The following is an 18,829-nucleotide window of genomic DNA, read 5'->3' as shown; positions in this document are numbered from 1 at the left end:
GTCTCATAGCAGGAGCTCCGGACTATCTGTTGGGCCAGTAAGTGAGAGGTAAAGCACAAGGAGGTTATCTAAATGACTACGATGTGCTAGATATCACACCTGGTTGGAAGTGTTACTTACTTTTGCTTCCTAGTAGGGTTTCTAAATGGGGTTTGTTCTATAAGAACCAGTTCAAACAGCATCTCATCCACAGCGCCTTCTTAGTTCCCTGTTACATTTCTTGCTTTTGGTTTTCACTGCCAATACGTGTACTATTCACCCACTTAGAGTGCTGCTGGGTCTGTTCTAGTTACCATACTACTTATAACAGAGAAGGGAGACATAGCAAAACTCAGAAGAATACCCCACTAAGAAAACTAGACTGTAGTTAATTAGCATGTGATGATTGTTATCTGAAAGCCAAGATATATCCACATTCATGACTGTTAAGTACAGGTGGTTAGAGGTGGTTTCTGTGTGCTGTCTTGAACCATGTTAATAGCATTGCACTGATTGGAACAGACTTAAAGCATCCTGGTAGCAAGAGCTAACTAGAGGTCATTTAAGTGGGTCCCTTAGTCTGCTCAAGTCAATCCTGATGACTTGAGGTCAATATGACCATCTAAGCACATGGGGCTCCCTATTGGATATATAATTTTAGTGTAAATCTTTTAAATGTAAGTTGAACTTTAAGTCAAGAAAGCAAAATGACCAAATGTCATGAGCCTTCAGAGTGGTCAGTGACAGTTGAAGCTGCACATGCCCCACCGGATTACAGTTAGAAGACTGGACTAGCTGTGATAGGGAGTGGGGACTTTTGTGGTGGGAGGGAGGAAAGGCAATGAAAGATTAAGTTCGGTTTTAGATGTGGTGAAGTTTGAGATGCTTATTAGACAGTCAAAGGAAAGTGTTCAATAGATCAGTTGGATATAGGCGTTCTAGAGTGAAGTCTTGCTTAGTGATAGAAATTTGAAAGTTGTCAGCCTATGAATGAAACTTAATTCCATTTGATAACAGGCCAATTTATTTGTTTGACTTGGAATCTAAGGGAATAGGAATGCCTAGTCCCTTAAAAATTTGCTCTCAAGTCCTGTCCTCATTAAGCATTGGGATTAATAGTTTTTTAATCCAGGCCACACAAGATTCCCAGATAAAGTCCCACTTATCAGGAGTTCATGATCCCAAATTTAATTCCACCCATGGAAGTACTCCTAGGAGCAAAAGTCAAAAGGCATGACAAAGCATGACTAGACTGCCAAGAACTTCAGTTAACTGGAACTACTAGGTACATAAAAATGTATTTCTGAAATGACTTAACATGTAAGAGAAATTGAAATATGAAAAAAAGCACTATTTTAAAAAAGGCAGATTTGAGAAGGAGAAATAGAATTAGGAATGAAAAATATTGTCTCTAAAATTAAAAAGCAAAAATTTCAAGCTTGATTTATAATATGATTAGATTGGTAAATGTATAAACTGAAGACCAACTTGAAAGTTTAGCTTGCTCACAGCTCAGAGAAATGAAGCAATAGAGAATATGTAAAAGAAGTTGAGACATGAAAAGTATAATGAGAATTATCCAGTAACCAGTAGGAGGAATTCCAGGAGAAAAGAAAATGGGTAAAAGATAATATTTGGGGGGAAAAAATGGCAGTGAATTTTCTAGAATATGAGAAGCACATATGCCACATAAATGAAAGAGCCAGTGCTTCATTAGCAAGCACTTGGAGCAATTGGCTCTATGTGGCTGCTGCCATCTATTAAAATAATTACCCTTAGCTAAAAAAAGTTTCACCTTCATAAATAATGTAATCAATTGGAGTCTATTTTTAGGTTTCTTTTTACCTGATGAATTATAGAGCTTTGGCAATTTCTATATTTGATATAACAGAGTGTTGGCATCATTAAATAATGATTCAGACACAGAACAGTCGTTTAGTAGGGTTATTATAAAAAGATTAAATTTCTTCACACTTTAAGAACTGATAGGTAAGTAGATAAGAGAATTCTCTGGATCACATTTATCTCTCAAATTCCTAGCTTACAGGCGATCCAATAAGTTATTCATGTCCATTAGTAGATGGAGAGTATGATAAAGAGCCAGGAAAGACATATGGTCTCATCATTCTGCTCTTTTTATCTTTTTGATTACAAGGTGCAATTTTCATATGGGACAAGCCATGGTGTATTTTAAACTCCTGGAGCTTATTCCCCTGAAGGTTACTCTTAAAATTATTTGTTTTGCTAACTGAAAAGTGTGTGATTACCAATACAGTGTAAGTAATTGAGAACAATCTTTAATCCTTGGTTCTCAATAATTCAGTGGTTTAAGTTTATCACCTTTGTGATTTAGTTGTGAGCCTTTGAGTATAAAATCATTAACTTATACACATGGTATGACTGTAGATGTCTAAGTGTGTTTGATACTTGGTACATTTCTAGTAAGTAGGTTCAGTTATTCTGTATTAAAATATATTCTGACACAATACATTTTATATACTTTTTCCTCTCACTGGCTATGTTTTTTAAATTTTTGTCTTGAGATCTTTGTTAATGTATGGTCACTGTTTTTAGAACAATGACTCTTTAAACCTTCACATATTAAGAGGATTGGAGTTGTTTTCATGATAATTTGTGTCTGTGGCCTACACAGTATGGGCTCCCCCAACATTGTGAGCGGCTGATATACTTGGTGTTAACCCTCAGGTACTGCCATTTTATGTAGACATTCCTTCTGCCATGTGATTAGGAATTTGAGTATTTCAAATAGTTTTTGTGTAAGTCGTAGATTGTAGCTAACAGCATATAAAATTGTGAAGTAAGACTGTTTGAAGGAGTTTATTATTGAAGTGTTATAACCAGGTACAACTTGAGAATTGTAGGGGTCTCTGTCTTCTACTGTGGAAGAGGCTTTGATTTTTCTTATTTCTGGGACTTTTGTATACGTATTTGTGGTGCTAAAAGGAAAAATTTTGGAAACATTTTTCACAAATAACTTTAGTATTTTTTCAGTATACAGCTATTCAACAGGGCCTCCCCAGTGGCGCAGCGGGTTGAGTGCCACACTGTGAAGCTGTCCGCAGCCTCTACAGCACGGGTTCCATTCCTGGCCAGCCAGGGAGATTGCCACATGGCTCAGCAGACCTCTCCTGACTTGCCCGCTGCTCCCCTCAGCAGTGTATTTCAGTCAATCTGCCTGTTCTGCTCCCCACTCTGTCTCTGGTGAATCTTCTCACCCTTACGCACCTCTGGCCTGTACCCCAGCTCTTGCATAAAAATAAATAAATCTTTAAAAAAAAAAAAAAAACAAAACAAAACTATGCACCAGCTTATTGAAGTGTATTTTGCCTATTTTGGCATTCATCATTAAATGTACAACTCATTGATTATTAGTGACTACAGAATTTTGCAGCCATGACTACCATCCAAGTTTCCACTACTTGTCACCCCAAAAAATCTCTGGTCGCTTTCTTCCTTATCTGTAGCCCTGGATGAGCCTAATCTGCTTTCTATCTCAAAAACTGCCTTTTCTGGACTCTGATGTGAATAGAATCATATAATATGTGGGTTTTTGTGACTGGTTTCTTTAAGTTAGCATTATTTTGAGGTTTGTCCTTGTTGGAGCATCTATCAGCAGTTCATTCCTTCTATTGCAAAATAGCATTCCATCGTTCTGCTTTTTTATTATGCAAGAATTTTAGAATTGGTGAGTGGAATTACAGATTACAGTACTATTTAATAGAGCTTTCTCTGGTGATAGAAAGGTCCTGTGTCTGTATTGTCCAAAATAATAGCCGCTATCTTCATGCCCACCAGGCCCTTGAAATGGATGACACAATAACATGCAGGAGGTCAGAAGGATGTCAGGGCCAGCCTATTGGGCTCCTTTTCCAAGTACTGCATGGTGCCTTCAGCCCTAACAGGCAGGGCCCACGGTGGTCAAGGAGCCAGGTTGCCTGGGGCCCTGGGCCACACAAACAGTATTCTGATTTTAGTGGTGAAGTAAAGAGTTGGTAAATATTAACCAGAGACTATTGTATTTTATACTATTGTGCACACTAATTTGATGGGATTGGCAATGCCTGCTTGCTTGTTCTTTTTCAATCAGATTAGGAACTTCTTGAAGTAGGTCTGTCCTATTTTATTTTTTTACCACAGTGTCTTACATATTGTCATTCATGCATTGGGGCAGCTAGTACAGAGTTGTTGAGTAAACAATTGAGTTATTTTTGTCTCTTCTCATAGTTGTCATGGTTCAATATAACCCAACAAATGTTCACTTCAATGTAACACTTTAATGTTCACAGATTTAAAACCAGTTCTCCCCCACTACTACCACCTATGCCCTTTTCAAATCAAGACGTCTGTTAATAATTTTGGGCAGAACAGAATTATTTTGTGGAATCCACAGGGTGTGTTTACTTCATAACCAATATCACTATTAACTACTTTTAATCAAGACTATACTTCATACCCAGAATTTAAAAAGAGAAAGGGAAGTCTCTGTATACGCCAGTCCTCAGCTCTGACAGCTGCCCGTCTGGACAAAGGACCAGGATGATGATGCTGGCTTCGGTGCTGGGGAGCGGCCCCCGGGCGGGCCTCTGCTCTGGCTCCTCCTGGGGCCCGCACTCTCGCTCCGAGCCCGCTCCACCTCGGCTGCTGACACGGCACCACCAAGAGGAGATGGTGCAGGAATACTGCAAGGCTGCCATCTCCTTCTCCAACCAGCCAGCCATCCGCGTGGCAGCTGAGGAGTCGTCTGTTACTTCACACCGTCCATGATGCTCTCCTGGCTGCTCAGTCTTCTTCTCTAGACTGTGAGCTCTGCCTCATTGTTGTGTTGATAGGCAGTACTTAAGTGTCCTATCACTAATGTATATGAAGTGATTGTTTGAAAATGACGGAATATGGAGTAGGGAGTTAGAATTGTCAGTAACATGCCTAATATTTTTGTCTAAAGATGCGTAGTGTTCTGAAAATGTATGGGAAAGTTAACCTAGTATTTTCTCAGGGCCTTGATTTTTTTTTTTTAAATATTTATAGCTACACATCTAAAACCTTTCTGAGAATCAAGTAGATTAAATAACTTGGTCATGATTACTAGTAGGTCTTAGATCTTTATACTCAAACCTATGTCTGAATTGAAACAGCTCCTTTATATATCATGGTGCCTAATTGTTGATCAGACATAGAATAGTTTATTTGGAATTTTCATGATTCATTATTTAGTCTCAAAATTTTCTTTTGGCATTTACGTTGTATTTTGATGATAGATAGATACATAGAACCCTAGTTTCATGATAAATTATATAGTGATAAGGTATTTTAAACTTTGCTGTGGTTCTTGTGGAATGTTCATCATATAGTGGATAGAGCCTTCTTTGTATTTCTTTTGATTTCATCTCTCGGCATTCTCATATAGCTAACATACATGTCTATGTTACATGAATAGATGTCTTACTGCTTAGCATTTTGAATGTTAAAGCATACTACAGATCAGATGTTATAATGATGGAAATAAAAGGGATGGGTTTATGTATACCTCATGAGGAAATGAAGATTTGTGAAATTGTTCTAATTTTTTCCTGAAAGTCTTTTAATCTCAGAATCATGTGTGAGGCACTAGTCAGAATCCTGGGTAAGGAAGTGAAATATAAAACATGTGGTTTCCTGTTCCTGTTGTAAAGAAGTTTATAAGCGAGTAAAGTGAGGAAAACCCAGTTTTTACAGATGTAGTCAATAGTAACAGTATAACATTTTACAATGCAAATTGTGAATGACTTAGAATTATAATGGCTACAGAATTCAGCAACAGGAACAAAATCATCAAATTTGTGGATGATTCTTAAAGGATGTTTGGCATTTGAATATAGGGGAGTACAAGTGATAAAACACGATTTGACTCTGTCTACCTAAGGCCAGACTTTTCTTTCTAGGTGGCTAGTAGCAGGGTTTAATTGCTAGATTGCCTGTTGCCTAGTACAGTTGTTTCTCTAATCCCTGCCGCCTCTCCTACCAGAAGAAACATAAGGGCATGATTTTTTCTCCTCTTAAAATACAATTCATTCCTATTAAAACATCTGTCATATCAAGAAGTATATAAGGTTATATTATGTGGCCCCAGAACTTTCTCTGTACTACCTACAAGGGCTTTTTGGTCTGGTCTTGCTTACCTCACCAGTCTAATCTCTCACTCGTCTCATGCACCCTTTAGTTCCTCCAAACGTCCATGTTCCCTTTTGCCTCCAGGGTTTGGAGTAGTGGTGCCTTCTGCCTGGATCACTGCCCGTGTCCTTATTTTCTCATCTTTGGAGCCTCAGATTAGTTACAACATTTTTTCCTACGTAGCCTTCTTTTACCTTCCAAAAAATTAAATGAGATGCTCCTCCTGAATGTTCCCAAGGCATCCTGACCTCACCTAACCTGCTGTAATTTCCAATAAACAAGCTTCTTCAGGTCAGAAATCTTCCATTCCCCTGCCCCTCTCCCCACTGCCCTGTACTCAGCGCACTAATACATTTTTAATGACTACTTGTTGAGTAGAAAAATGTCTTTGAAGTTAGGCCAGACACCTTTTAGGTGTCCACAAAATAACATCTAACAAGTACGTTTATTTTTTTTTAAATAATTTCTATTGCTGGTTTTGAACTATTGTAACTGATGATAAAATATAACCATCCATGTGAACATCTTAATATGCAATGAATTTTGCTATAGTAAACTTTCATATCATATTTGTTACCTTAATAGTAAGTTCTTCTATTAATAATGCTAAGCCAGCTATTTTTGGTATGTGCGTGTGTGTAATTACATGTTACAGGTTTTCTATCATTGTATTTTTACTGTTTTTGTTTTAGACTTACCTCTTGTAAGCCACGTTTACCTAGATTTAATCTTTTTGTATTTATTTTGAAAACCTCTACTTTTAATAGGTGGTTTTAATACATTTGTAGTTATTGTAGTTACATTCATTTGGACTTATTTTTAGCATTTTTATGTGTTTTCCATTTTTATTCTTTTCACTTTTTATGTGTTCACCTTAAATTAGATGATAGTTTTATTTTTTATTTTCTTCTCCTTTTTCAAATATTATAGACTATATTTATTTTTTTATGTACACCATTAAATTTTTTGATACATATTTAATTGAATGTTACCAATAAAGTCTAGAGTTATTCAGCTTTTTCCTACCGATCTGTATTCAGTGGTCCTAGTGTGCTTTAACTATTACCTAAATATTTCCTTATCCATCTTACTTTTTTAACCCTCAGAAATTGTTTTTTAAATGATCAACAGCATCTTATCAGTTTCCCTGATAACTTATTTCATGTAGCTCTCCCTTTTTCTTCTTGATGAACTGTATTTTGTCAAGACTCATCAATAGGTAGGAATTTTTCTTCACCTTTGTATGTCTAAAGAATACTTTTCCTTCTTTCTTGAATGATGGTTTGGTTGTATATTAAATTCTAGATAATTATATTTTCTCAGCTTTTTGAAGATGTTATTCCATTGTCTTCTGACCTCTGTTACAGCTGCTGAGACCTATCCTCTTAGTCTGTCATTCCATGGATGTAATCTGTTTTTTTTCCTCTCTGATAGTACTTAAGATTGCATTTTTATTGTTGATAGTAAGTATATGGTTTCTCCACAGTCTGTTTAGTGTGGATTTGTATTTGGCAGTCTAATAATTTTTTCTGTTTAATATTTTAAGCAAGACATAACTGGCATGAAATCTAAGCCTAATTAATTTTTACATACATATAACCAGGTTACCACCACCCAGATCAAGATTGTAGAATATTTTCAGCAAGCGACAAGACTTCCTCTGCCGTCCTAGTCAACACACCGTAGAGAACCAATATTTTAAACTCATATAGAACTGCATTGAGGGCACATCTCTCTTTTCAGTTCTGGGAAATTTTCAGCCATTACCTCTTTTATTTGCCTCTCCATAATTCCCTACATTCTCTTTTCTTGGAACTCCCTTAGACAAGTGTTGCAGTATCAATCTTTGTCTTTCAACTGCTCTTTTCTATTTTTATTTCTTTTTGACTACCTATATTAAGCTCCAGCTTGTTTCTTAATGCTATCTTTGATTTACTTATTCACTCTTTCACCATATCTAGATTGTTGAGTGTTTCTTTTTATTTCTGTGACTCTATTTTTCATTTCCAAGATTTCTTTTAGTTTTTTTCCTTTCTACCTGATATTTTATTTCTGTGCATTATTTGAAATCCCTTATTCTTGTGTTAGATCTTTTACTTTCATTTATAATTCTGAACATCCTCAAGATATTGATTTTAAAGTTTTTGGCAGGTTGCACTAAGAAAATTTCATCTTAAGTGAATTTCCATTGTAATTGTTGATTATGTGATTTTCTTTCTTAGCATTATATTTCTTCATGTCTTGGAGCTTTTGCCATTTACTTTTTTTTTTTAATAGGGCATGTTTTATTTATTTGTTTGTTTGTTTGTTTGTTTGTTTTGTTTATACATGCACTGGGTACAGTCAGAAGCGCGGGAGGGTGAGAGAATTCACCAGAGCCAGAGCGGGGAGCAGAGCAGGCAGAAGGACTGAAGTACACTGCTGAGGGGAGCAGCGGGTGGCAGGAGAGGTCTGCGCGCCATGTGGGACCCTCCTCCGGTGGCCAGAGAGCAGCCTGGGATCGAACCGGCACTTCAGAGGCCGCGGGCAGCTTCGCAACCCAGCGCTCAACCGCTGTGCCACGGGGAGGCCCTGCCATTTACTTTTGCGTGGAAGATTTTAGTTTTTGTTTTGATGTCTTCCTGCTCACTATCCTCCTCCTTCCCCTACTCTCATCTTGGGATTTTACTATTGATATTGGACATAGAACAGATATAGTAATGGAATGAGAGGGAACTTGACTGGGTTCCTAGTATTGAGACAGTGTTTTTCTTCCCTACATTCCTAGACACACTATTCTGATTAAAGCTATATTCCTAGCCAACAGATTTTGATTCCCCATTTTACCAGCCTTAGCTTCAAGTAGTGAATCTGATTGAGGAGCCCTGTTTTCAGCAAGTCACTTGAAGGTCCTTTTACTCTAAAGGAAACCACTGTACTTGTCTTCTACCCAGCCTGCTTCTAGGTCTGGAAACCAGGAAGTCCAGTCCTGCTCAATGTTTTTGACGTTCCATTAAATTTTGTTATACCAGAACATTTCTAATTTGACCTCGTTGTGTTTTTCTCTCTTTTTGCTTAATATGTTTTATTCATTTGTACTCTGTGGTGCTAATATGATTTCTGAACTTGACTTATAAGATGTTAACCCAGAATTGCTGTTATTGTAAAACTTCTGTCTTAAGGAATAACAGTCAAAATATATTTTAAAAGGAAGGAGTGTGTGGGACCTAGAATTAATTTGTTTGAAGATATGCATTCCTTGCTATCATCTCTAAAATGCAGTATATTTTTAATATTTGTTTTGTGATCACTTTTTTATTATAACAAATGTATGTCAACTATAGAGTTGTTGGAAAATACAACAAAGCATCCATATATTCTTATAAAGAAATACACAAATATGGTGAGAATTACTAATAATTCCACAGCTCAGAAATAACTACTGAGTAATTTGGGATTTATTATTCATGTAATCACACTGTAGTCACACACCAACTCCTATGCTAATATTCATATTTTAAAAAACAAAACAAACCCAGTCTTGTTTTGCAGGTGAAGCTGTGAGTGCTGGAGATGCCTTATGTGAAATAGAGACAGACAAAGCTGTGGTTACCTTAGATGCAAGTGATGATGGCATCTTGGCCAAAATAGTGGTAAGTTTTTATTTTGATTGTCTTCAACAGGATGCGGATTTCTTAAATATAAAGTGCCTTTAAATAAAGTTACCTTTTGGGCCTCCCCGGTGGCGCAGCAGTGGAATGCTGGGTTGCGAACCTACGCGCAGCCTCTGCAGCGCCGGTTCGATCCCCGGCTGCTCCCCGGCCACCGGAGGAGGGTCCCACATGGTGCGCAGACCTCTCCTGCCACCCGCTGCTCCCCTCAGCAGTGTACTTTGGTCCTTCTGCCTGCTCTGCTCCCCGCTCTGGCTCTGGTGAATTCTCTCACCCTCCCGTGTTTCTGACTGTACCCAGTGCTTGTATAAATAAATAAATAAATAAATCTTTAAAAATAAATAAATAAAGTTACCTTTTGTTTTTACTCTGTTTATAATGCATTATCTGCTGCATAATATTCTTTAGATGTTTAAGATGTATTAATGGTAAGGTCTAATAATAATGATCAGACAACTTAGAATTATTTCAACCATGAAAATAGTACTCAGTGTTTTGAGTTCCCTAGTGGAGAATGAGAAGCATTCTGGCTGAGGGATGATAGAAGATGGTAAGTTAAAGCTTTGAGATACATGTTTGTATATGATAACAGCAAAAGGAAGAAATGTTTTACTCTCATCACATAAAACAAGAACTCCTGTCTTCATTGAATGCAGGACTGCTCAGGCTGGTGTGTATTAAATGATTGTCTGCTCAGTTCTAATTCTGTCCTGTGCAAAGTTTTGTCACTTAGTTACCTGTCCAATTCTTACTCATCCTGACAATTTGGACATTTTTTTATAATCATTTAAAGTATATATTATCAGGAATCATATGTATAGAATATCTTATGAGGATACAATTGAATGACAAACTTGTCTGTTGGTGGTGTATTTTCAGTTCCCTGAGCATTTTAATGGAAAATATGATTGTAGGGCTAGCAAGACCAAAATTACTCCCTTATAGACCTAAATTTTGATATGTCCAGTAATTTTGAGTACTCTGGACAAAATTCGCTTTATAACTAATTAAAACTGGAGGTACAACTTGGATACTTTAGCATTATTACTGGAAGCTGAAGTTAGCACAGCACTTTAACCAAAATGTGTACCAAAGCAAGAGTGGTTACTTCAATAATAGAAGACAGTATAGAATACATGTAGCCATTAAAATTTTTTTACAAGAAAAATAATGTGATTTCTTTATACATTAGTAAAAGCTCAACAATTTTTTGGAAAAACTGCTTTTAATTTCTATGGAAGTGATTACAATCTCCTAGGACTTTAGGAAAAACAAATATGAGAAAGATTAGAATAAAACATTATAAAAATGTTGAACATTCTTGGGGAAGAAGTGATCCTTCTGCCCCATGTTTTCTATTTTCTGTAATACTTTTGCTGTTTTATGTGGGATATTAATTTATGTAAAAAATAATATAAAATACTTGAAGCATGATTACTTTGGGTAACATGGTATATGCACTCATGGAGCATGCTCCTTAACTTCTAGAACATTTAATAATAGATAATGGGGTGTGGCAGCTGAGGTTATAGGCTCTTAAGTAACACTTCTGCCTGATTCTTATATAGACAATAAGTTCTTCTAGTTAATAGTTACATAAAGATTAAAAGATTCTTCCTTTGTGTATTTTATTCAAAGACCACACTTTGGAATGTTTTGCTCTAATTAGATGTAGATGTATACAGAGTTTTTTCCTTCGTGTTTCTAACTTGAAAATCCCTTTTCCTTTATTTAGTCGCTTATATTTTATTTTTGACCTTTTGATTCATCAAACTTTCTTGTCGTCTATAATTTGATATTAACAGCCATGTTAAAATGTTGAAAATACTTTCTTAGAGGAAATATGAATGGAAGTCTAAAATTTCTGTGCCTTTCAAATTAGGAAAATATAACTATTAGTACTAAAAATAGTTTGTGGGACTAATTTATGCAGCACTTTGAAAAAAAATTGTTTGAATTACCATATGTAATAAACCCAGCTACATTTTATTGTGTGTGCTTTTGGCAAGCTGTGTTCTTGGCCCTAGTTCTGGATTGTTTGACTATGATAGTCTTCCAGAATTGATAGCATTTTTCCACTTAGCTGCTTAATAATGCATTTTAAATTGCTACCAATGTCATAGGTCCAGAGTGCCTGTTCATCCCTTTCTTATGCTCTGAAAAGGTAGGGTCCTGGGAGGTTATGATTGATAGCAGCTTTAGAGCACAAATAGCTATTTCCTTGCCAAAAAAGAGATTGTATGTATATTTTAGGGCTTTGTGGCTTTATTATTATTCCACATGCTTTTCAAATAATAGGGTTGGGAATATATCCTTGTCACAATGCATATAATTTTATGGGGGTAAATTATTATGGTGGTATTATAGGTTGTTATTGTTTTTGTTTTAAATCATTTGCCCTATTCCAATCCCAAACTCCAAACTAGCAAGTTACACCTTTATCTTTTATTGTGGAATAATTCTTACATTAGCTCACATAATAAAATGACTTTTATAGTACATATAAGAGATATTTACCTTAAAAATTAAGGAGTTGGATAACTGAGCTTATGAAAAGGCGAGTGGTAATATAAACCTTCAATTTTTAGTTTGCCCCTATTTTTGAAAGATTAGAAATTATAAACTCTTTTGCTCATTGTAAGGATTTATTTCCACATTCTCTGAGAGATTTCTGTATTCCCTCTTCCCTGACAGTTTCACTCATTTCTTTGTACTCTTACAGTTTTTGCATCTAAATTCGTTTTAAGTATGAAATGATTATATTGTATAGCAATTAGAACAAGAACTTAGAATAATTATTGAATATAGATAATTTGTAATTTACTTCCAATTTAGTTCAGTTAATGGGAGAATTGTGAAATTTTCATTTAATCACTACTAAATTGTTATGCAAAAAACCTTAAATTATTACACACATTTTAGTTCATAAATTTAGTCTTAAAAATTTATTATCCAGCAAATTGGACAGCAGGTGTTTTAGATGATAAATTAATAAGATAGACCATTAAAATGACATACTTGAAGATTATCTAGTTTGACTTCTAACATATTTAGGGTTATCATATAATTTTTCATACAAACAGGATACCTCTGAGAGTGAAACAGGTGTAGGATATTATTGTTACTTAAACTTGTATATAATATTTATGAATTATAATTTATGTTCTCCATGAATTAAAAGCTAAGTCAGTTGTAATCTACCCTATATCTTTTCTTTGAAACTTGTTTTTAAACATAGTATTAAATACTGATCATTTTAAATACTACCTCTAATGTCAAAGCACATATCAGTTCTGGCTTATTTCAATACTAGCTTTGTGCTCCTGAACAAGTTACTTAACCTTTCTGTGCCTCAGTTTTCTCATGTATAAATAGGAATGATAGTAGCCCTTACTGTCATCGGAGAGTTAAATGGAGTTAAATCTGCTAGAGCATCACTTGAAAGCCAGACAGGCTATTATTCAATGACTAACCATTTCTTCATCCCCTCTGCATTTTAGCATGTCGTTAACTTGTTTTCAGCTTCAGTGTTTCTTGTGAATTCTTCATTTTAAACCAAAGTTCATTGTGTGTGAAAATTAAACTGTATGTGTTAAAGAATAAAAATAATTTATAGCTATTAGTGGTTCAAAACATGATTTCCAAACCATAAATTTCAGACCACATCAGTTGTGTGACTCAGTTCATCTCCACTAACTACTGTGCATGCTCCCTCACTACCCACTTAGCAGCTTTCAAACTGTTATGAAGAAAAATATTTTAATAATTAGTTACTTTATTTTTTTTTTTAATGTCAGCATCAAGGCAGAATTATTTACCAGCACCTTTAATGGAATGAACCCCTTCAGACAACTTCTCTGTGTGGAGATATTGCTGTAGGTATTTTGTATCTTGACTTAAGCATCCCAAATCCTTGAGTCCACTGATGAGCTAGGTGGTCTGTACTTAGCTAACTTCCAGGTGATTCATGGCAGCCTTCAGAGCTGTCTCTGATAAAGGGCTCAAGGCCTAAGATTGCAGTTTTACCTCTCTATGGTTTCTATAGAGAGATAGTTTGTCACAGGCCTTACTATCCCTATGTCTCGTGTGATGCTGTTTACGAAGTAGTACCGCCAGTTCCATGCAGGATGATCTTTAGGCTTAAATTTCTAAGTCTTACCAAGAGGCACTCCTCTATAATTCATCTTGATCCATGTTGAGTGTATTATTTTTTGTTTTAAAAATCAGTAACTTGGAGGGAAACATCGTTACCACAATAAAAATAATACCTTTTGCATTTATGTAGCTGTTACTAGATGTCTTGTGTATAACTCCTATTTTCTCATAACCACTCTGTGACATAGCTGCTATTACTATTTTATTTTATTTTGCAGTTGAAGAAACAGTCATGGTGAGATTCTAGTAAGTAGCAGGGCCAGTACAGATAGCCAGGAAGTCCATAGGAAACTGGGAGGGAAGGCTAACACTGAATGACAGACAGCAGATCCAATATGTCAGCATGAGTGAGCTCTTTGGCAGGGCTAAATTTTATTATAATTATAATAAAGTAAAAGTCAAAATCAACAAGCAACTATAAACCAGAGTCACATTATGGTGGGGAGAGAGGGAGGGATTAGGGTCAAAATAAGGGGGTTGGGAATTGTATGGGGAATATAACAATGAAAATGCATCCATTGTGCAAAAATGAAAAATGATGTAAAAAATATATAAAATAAAATAAAAAATAAAAAAATATTTATCTGAAAAAAAAAAGGTATCCTGCCATTAAATATTAAGAAATCAGTGGCACAAGAGTAGGAGAGAGCAAGTCAATCAAGTGCCTGGGAAACTACCTGGGCGTTTGAGGTGCCTTCGAGCTCCAGAATAGTGGCACCCACTGTATCCGCAGTGCTAACTTAGGGGGAGCAGTAGCAAAGGCTCATTTGGTTTCTAAATAGTTTTTGAAAGCACTTTATTTACTTGTTACTAAATCTGCACCAGCTTTAAACATTTGTTGACTACAACATAAGTAAATGTTTACCAAAAATCTAGCCCATCTCTAAAAGAATTACACTAAGGCAATAGAAAAGGTCAGTGAAATTATCTTAAACTTGTGATTATAATGACTTTAAATGGGACTGTAATAAACATTTATTTTAAATTTCTGTTACACATTCAAGTTTGATAATGTATCATGTGCCCTGTCTATGTTATTTGGGGTTCATGCTTCATGGTATTATTTTTTAATGGGAAAATGTTATTTGATATTTAGGTATAGTAAAAATTGAAACCATACTAAATGCTCCTTATTGCTTATTTGTGTATGTATCAACTGGTAGTGTGTATATATATATATATATATATATATATAAATCAATTGTATGATTTATTGTGGTAATGAAACAGATTACATTTAGAGTCCAATTCATATTTTAGAAATCTATCAATATTTTTATTTCTTTGTTTCTTTTTTTTATTTAAATATTTTATTTTAAAAAAAAAATAAATATTTTATTTTATATAATTCTTACATCTTTTTTCATCTTTGCACAATGTATGCATTTTCATTTTGGTTATATTCCCCATACAATTGCACCCCCCCCTCCCTTATTTTGACTCTAGTCCTTCCCTATCAATATTTTTAAAGGACAACTTTTTTTTTTTTTAATGCTTTGCGTTTGACTGATGTTCTTTGTATGTGGATATTGATCCTATTTCTGGCTCTGTAAACTTAGTAAACTTAGAAAGATTCTTAGCTGGGCCTCCCCTGGTGGCGCAGCGGTTTAGCGCTGGGCTGCGAAGCTGCCTGCAGCCTCTGCAGTGCCTGTTCGATCCCCGGCCACCGGCGAGGGTCCCACATGGCACACAGGCCTGTTCTGTTCCCCACTCTGGCTCTGGTGAATCCTCTCACCCTCCTGCGCTTCTGACTGTACCCAGTGCTTGTATAAATAAATAAATAAGTCTAAAAAAAAAGAAGAAAGATTCTTAGCTCGTAGAACTTATGCCTTATTATTTTAAGAATAGTGCACATAATAATAAGCATCAGAATTAATGTTTCTTGGAAATGTCAAACCCAATCTCAAAGTTATGCTTTTACTTAAAAATTACTATATTATTGAAGTCCTGTAGCCTATAATTCTGTTATTCATTAAATTACATCTGTAATGAACCTCATTTAAAGTAATTGAGGGAAATAATAGAAAAATTTTAAGAGTGACATTTCTTCCAGTACTGAGAATATCAAATATTGTCATCCGAAGGTTCTTTAGGGACCCTATTTTTAATTAGTAAATAAGAATTGAATCAACCTTTTATAAATTAATGCTGCTGAAACAAAATGTGATTTTAATTGCTACCAGCTATGAGAAAATATTTGCTTAGCTGAAACACCGCTGTTTCTGATATAGTTATGAAGAATTTTATTTTATTTTGCAGACCTTGTCAATATCCAGGGAAGAGTTAGATATAAAAATGAAAATTACATTTAAAGATTAATCCAAATCTATTGTACTGGCTTTCCCTGGTGGTCTAGTGGTTAGGATTCGGCGCTCTCACCAAATCTATTGTACAATTGATTTTTTTTTCCAGAGACTAAGTTTACTGAAACAGTTTTACTTTAAATTAATTTTAGTAAATGAGATTAATTTAGGAAAGTTAATCCCTTAAGAACTTTTGAAATTTCTAAACCATTGTGTAGATATTATCTGAGAAAGACAAATAATTAAGATATGTAACCACAGTCTTCTGTTTTGGATTTGTACTGTTTGACATAAAAAGGAATATAATATTGACCACTTTATATATTTGAAGAATCAAAAAGAGAAGAGCTTCCAGATTTATTCCTTTTATTTCAGGAGGTAGCAGTAAACGGGAGAGGGGGAGTTGTGAATGAAGGTATCTGTCTGTCTGTCTATCTATGCACATATCAGGGAAATTAAAAAAGGAACTTGGGGATCGAAGGAAGAGTGACTTGGAAGTATATTTTAGCTCTAATTAAAAGCTCTTTCTAACCAGTAAAGAATTATCCAACAAAGGTGTACACTACTTCATAAGGTCATGACCCTTTCCATTTCTGTAATAATTTTCTTCTTAAAATACAGGTTGAAGAAGGATCTAAAAATATACGGTTAGGGTCACTAATTGGTTTGCTGGTTGAAGAAGGAGAAGATTGGAAACATGTTGAAATTCCCAAAGATATAGGTCCACCACCTCCAGCTTCAAAGCCAGCGGCGCCTCCTCCCTCACCAGGACCACAAGTTTCCCTCCCTGCCAAGAAGGAACATGCACCCGGGAAACTGCAGTGAGTATGTTTATGTGAATGGTGATGAAAAAAATATGGCAGCAACTGTTAGGGTATTTTAATGTATAGTTGAAACATCTTTGTCCATTAAGAGGGAAGTTGTTGATCTTCCTTTTAATCTCTTAGGAAACTGACACCAAGGGATGACTATTTTACTACTACTGTTCATTCACCAAGGGTACCTGTTATGTTATAGGTGCTGTGAAAAAAGTGCTCACTCAGCAGAAAATAAACAGTCCATGGTATACTTGAATTTAGTTTTAGGTTTCCAGAATGGAATTCAGTACACTAAACTTCAGATTGTATTCCCGTTTGTGGAATTCTAATTATTATAGAGTGAATTTCAGTTTTAAACTGATATAAAATGGAATTAACATTTAACTTGCTTTCCTTTCCCAGCTGTTCTGTGGAGTATCTATCACAGATCAGAGCCCAGTTTTGTCCTCTTATCCTGTAACCATTCTGATAGTTAATAAATACCATTATCCTTCAGCATTATATAGCTTTACTCATGTACTTTGGAAATTCCAATATGTTTTACGTATTTGTTTTTAATATTCTTTCCAATTATATAAAAATACGTTTTCTTTATAAGGAAAAGTTCTTTGTAAAGGTCTCATTAAGAACTGCTTTTGGGGCCTCCCCTGGTGGCACAGCGGTTGAGCACTGGACTGCAAAGCTGCCCGCAGCCTCTGCAGTGCCAGTTCAATCCCCGGCCACTGGCAAGGGTCCCACATGATGTGCAAACCTCTCCTGCCGCGCCCGCTGCTCCCCTCAGCAGTGTATTTCATCGGTCTGCCTGTTCTGTTCCCCTCTCTGGCTATGGTGAATTCTCTCACCCTCCCGTGCTTCTGACTATACCCAGTGCTTGTATAAATAAATAAATAAATCTTTTAAAAAAAATGCTTTTGAACTTAAATGAAAATGTAAACCCTTTCAATTTGTGTCAGAAAAAAATCAGTGTTTATGAAGTGTTAAGTTTTTTTTTTTTTTAAAGATTTATTTATGCATATAAGAAATGGGGTACAGGCCAGAGGTGCAGGGGATGAGAGGATTCACCAGAGACAGAGAGGGGAACAGAACAGGCAGATTGAAATACACTGCTGAGGGGAGCAGCGGGCAAGTCAGGAGAGGTCTGCTGCGCAATGTGGGTAGCTTCCTTACGAGGGATGCTGCAGAGGCTACAGTTAGCTTCATAGGTTACGTCTTAACCCTTTGCGCCACCAGGGAGGCCCATGAAGTGTTAAGTTTTAATTCCTGTTACCACACACAGTATTTCTTACTCTATTGCCTAAAACTCCCCTTTATTTTATCAGATGGGGGATCATGGGTGTTTTTTACTTAATGCTCTTCTTCGCTTGTGAAGATGATAATGTGTATTTGTTCTGGCATTCTGCTAGCCCCATCATTAAAGACTTTACATGGATCTAAAACTCCACAGTGTCAGTTGAAGATGGAAAAACCCGTGAGCCAGTAGTATTGACCCACACGGTGATCTTTTATAAAAAAAAATTAGTTGAATGGTTATTAATTTATCTTACATAAAAATCTAAAATTTCAGTTTCTTGAAAAATCTGAAGATTTGGTACCACTGAGCTCATATCAAATAGAGCCATTTTTCCTTGAAAAGCAGCAAATGCCAGATTTGTTCCTTTCTATTTTTTTCTAGTTCCAGTCTCTTTTACTCATTTTCTTCTTTACCTTGCTATGTAGTCATTTGTATTAGCTGGTTTGCAAATAAACATGCTTTCAT

The 18,829-nt window shown here is 35.7% G+C and overlaps 1 protein-coding gene across 3 annotated transcripts in view; it reads left to right on the top strand.

Annotated features, from left to right (window-relative positions):
• Positions 1-18,829, top strand: part of PDHX (pyruvate dehydrogenase complex component X) — a 54,141-nt gene that overhangs the window by 13,148 nt on the left and 22,164 nt on the right. For all 3 annotated transcript variants that reach the window (XM_054699275.1, XM_037522469.2, XM_054699274.1), the window contains exons 3-4: positions 9,679-9,779; positions 16,877-17,076. In XM_054699275.1, the coding sequence (XP_054555250.1) occupies positions 9,679-9,779; positions 16,877-17,076 (301 nt within the window). The remainder of the gene's footprint in view (positions 1-9,678; positions 9,780-16,876; positions 17,077-18,829) is intronic.

This window comes from Talpa occidentalis, unplaced genomic scaffold (genome assembly GCF_014898055.3).
Source record: "Talpa occidentalis isolate TD23 unplaced genomic scaffold, MPIMG_talOcc4v2.1 talOcc4.3, whole genome shotgun sequence".
Lineage (NCBI taxonomy): Eukaryota > Metazoa > Chordata > Mammalia > Eulipotyphla > Talpidae > Talpa > Talpa occidentalis.
The sequence above is the reverse complement of the archived record's forward strand: the minus strand, read 5'-3'. Positions and strand labels throughout refer to the sequence as shown.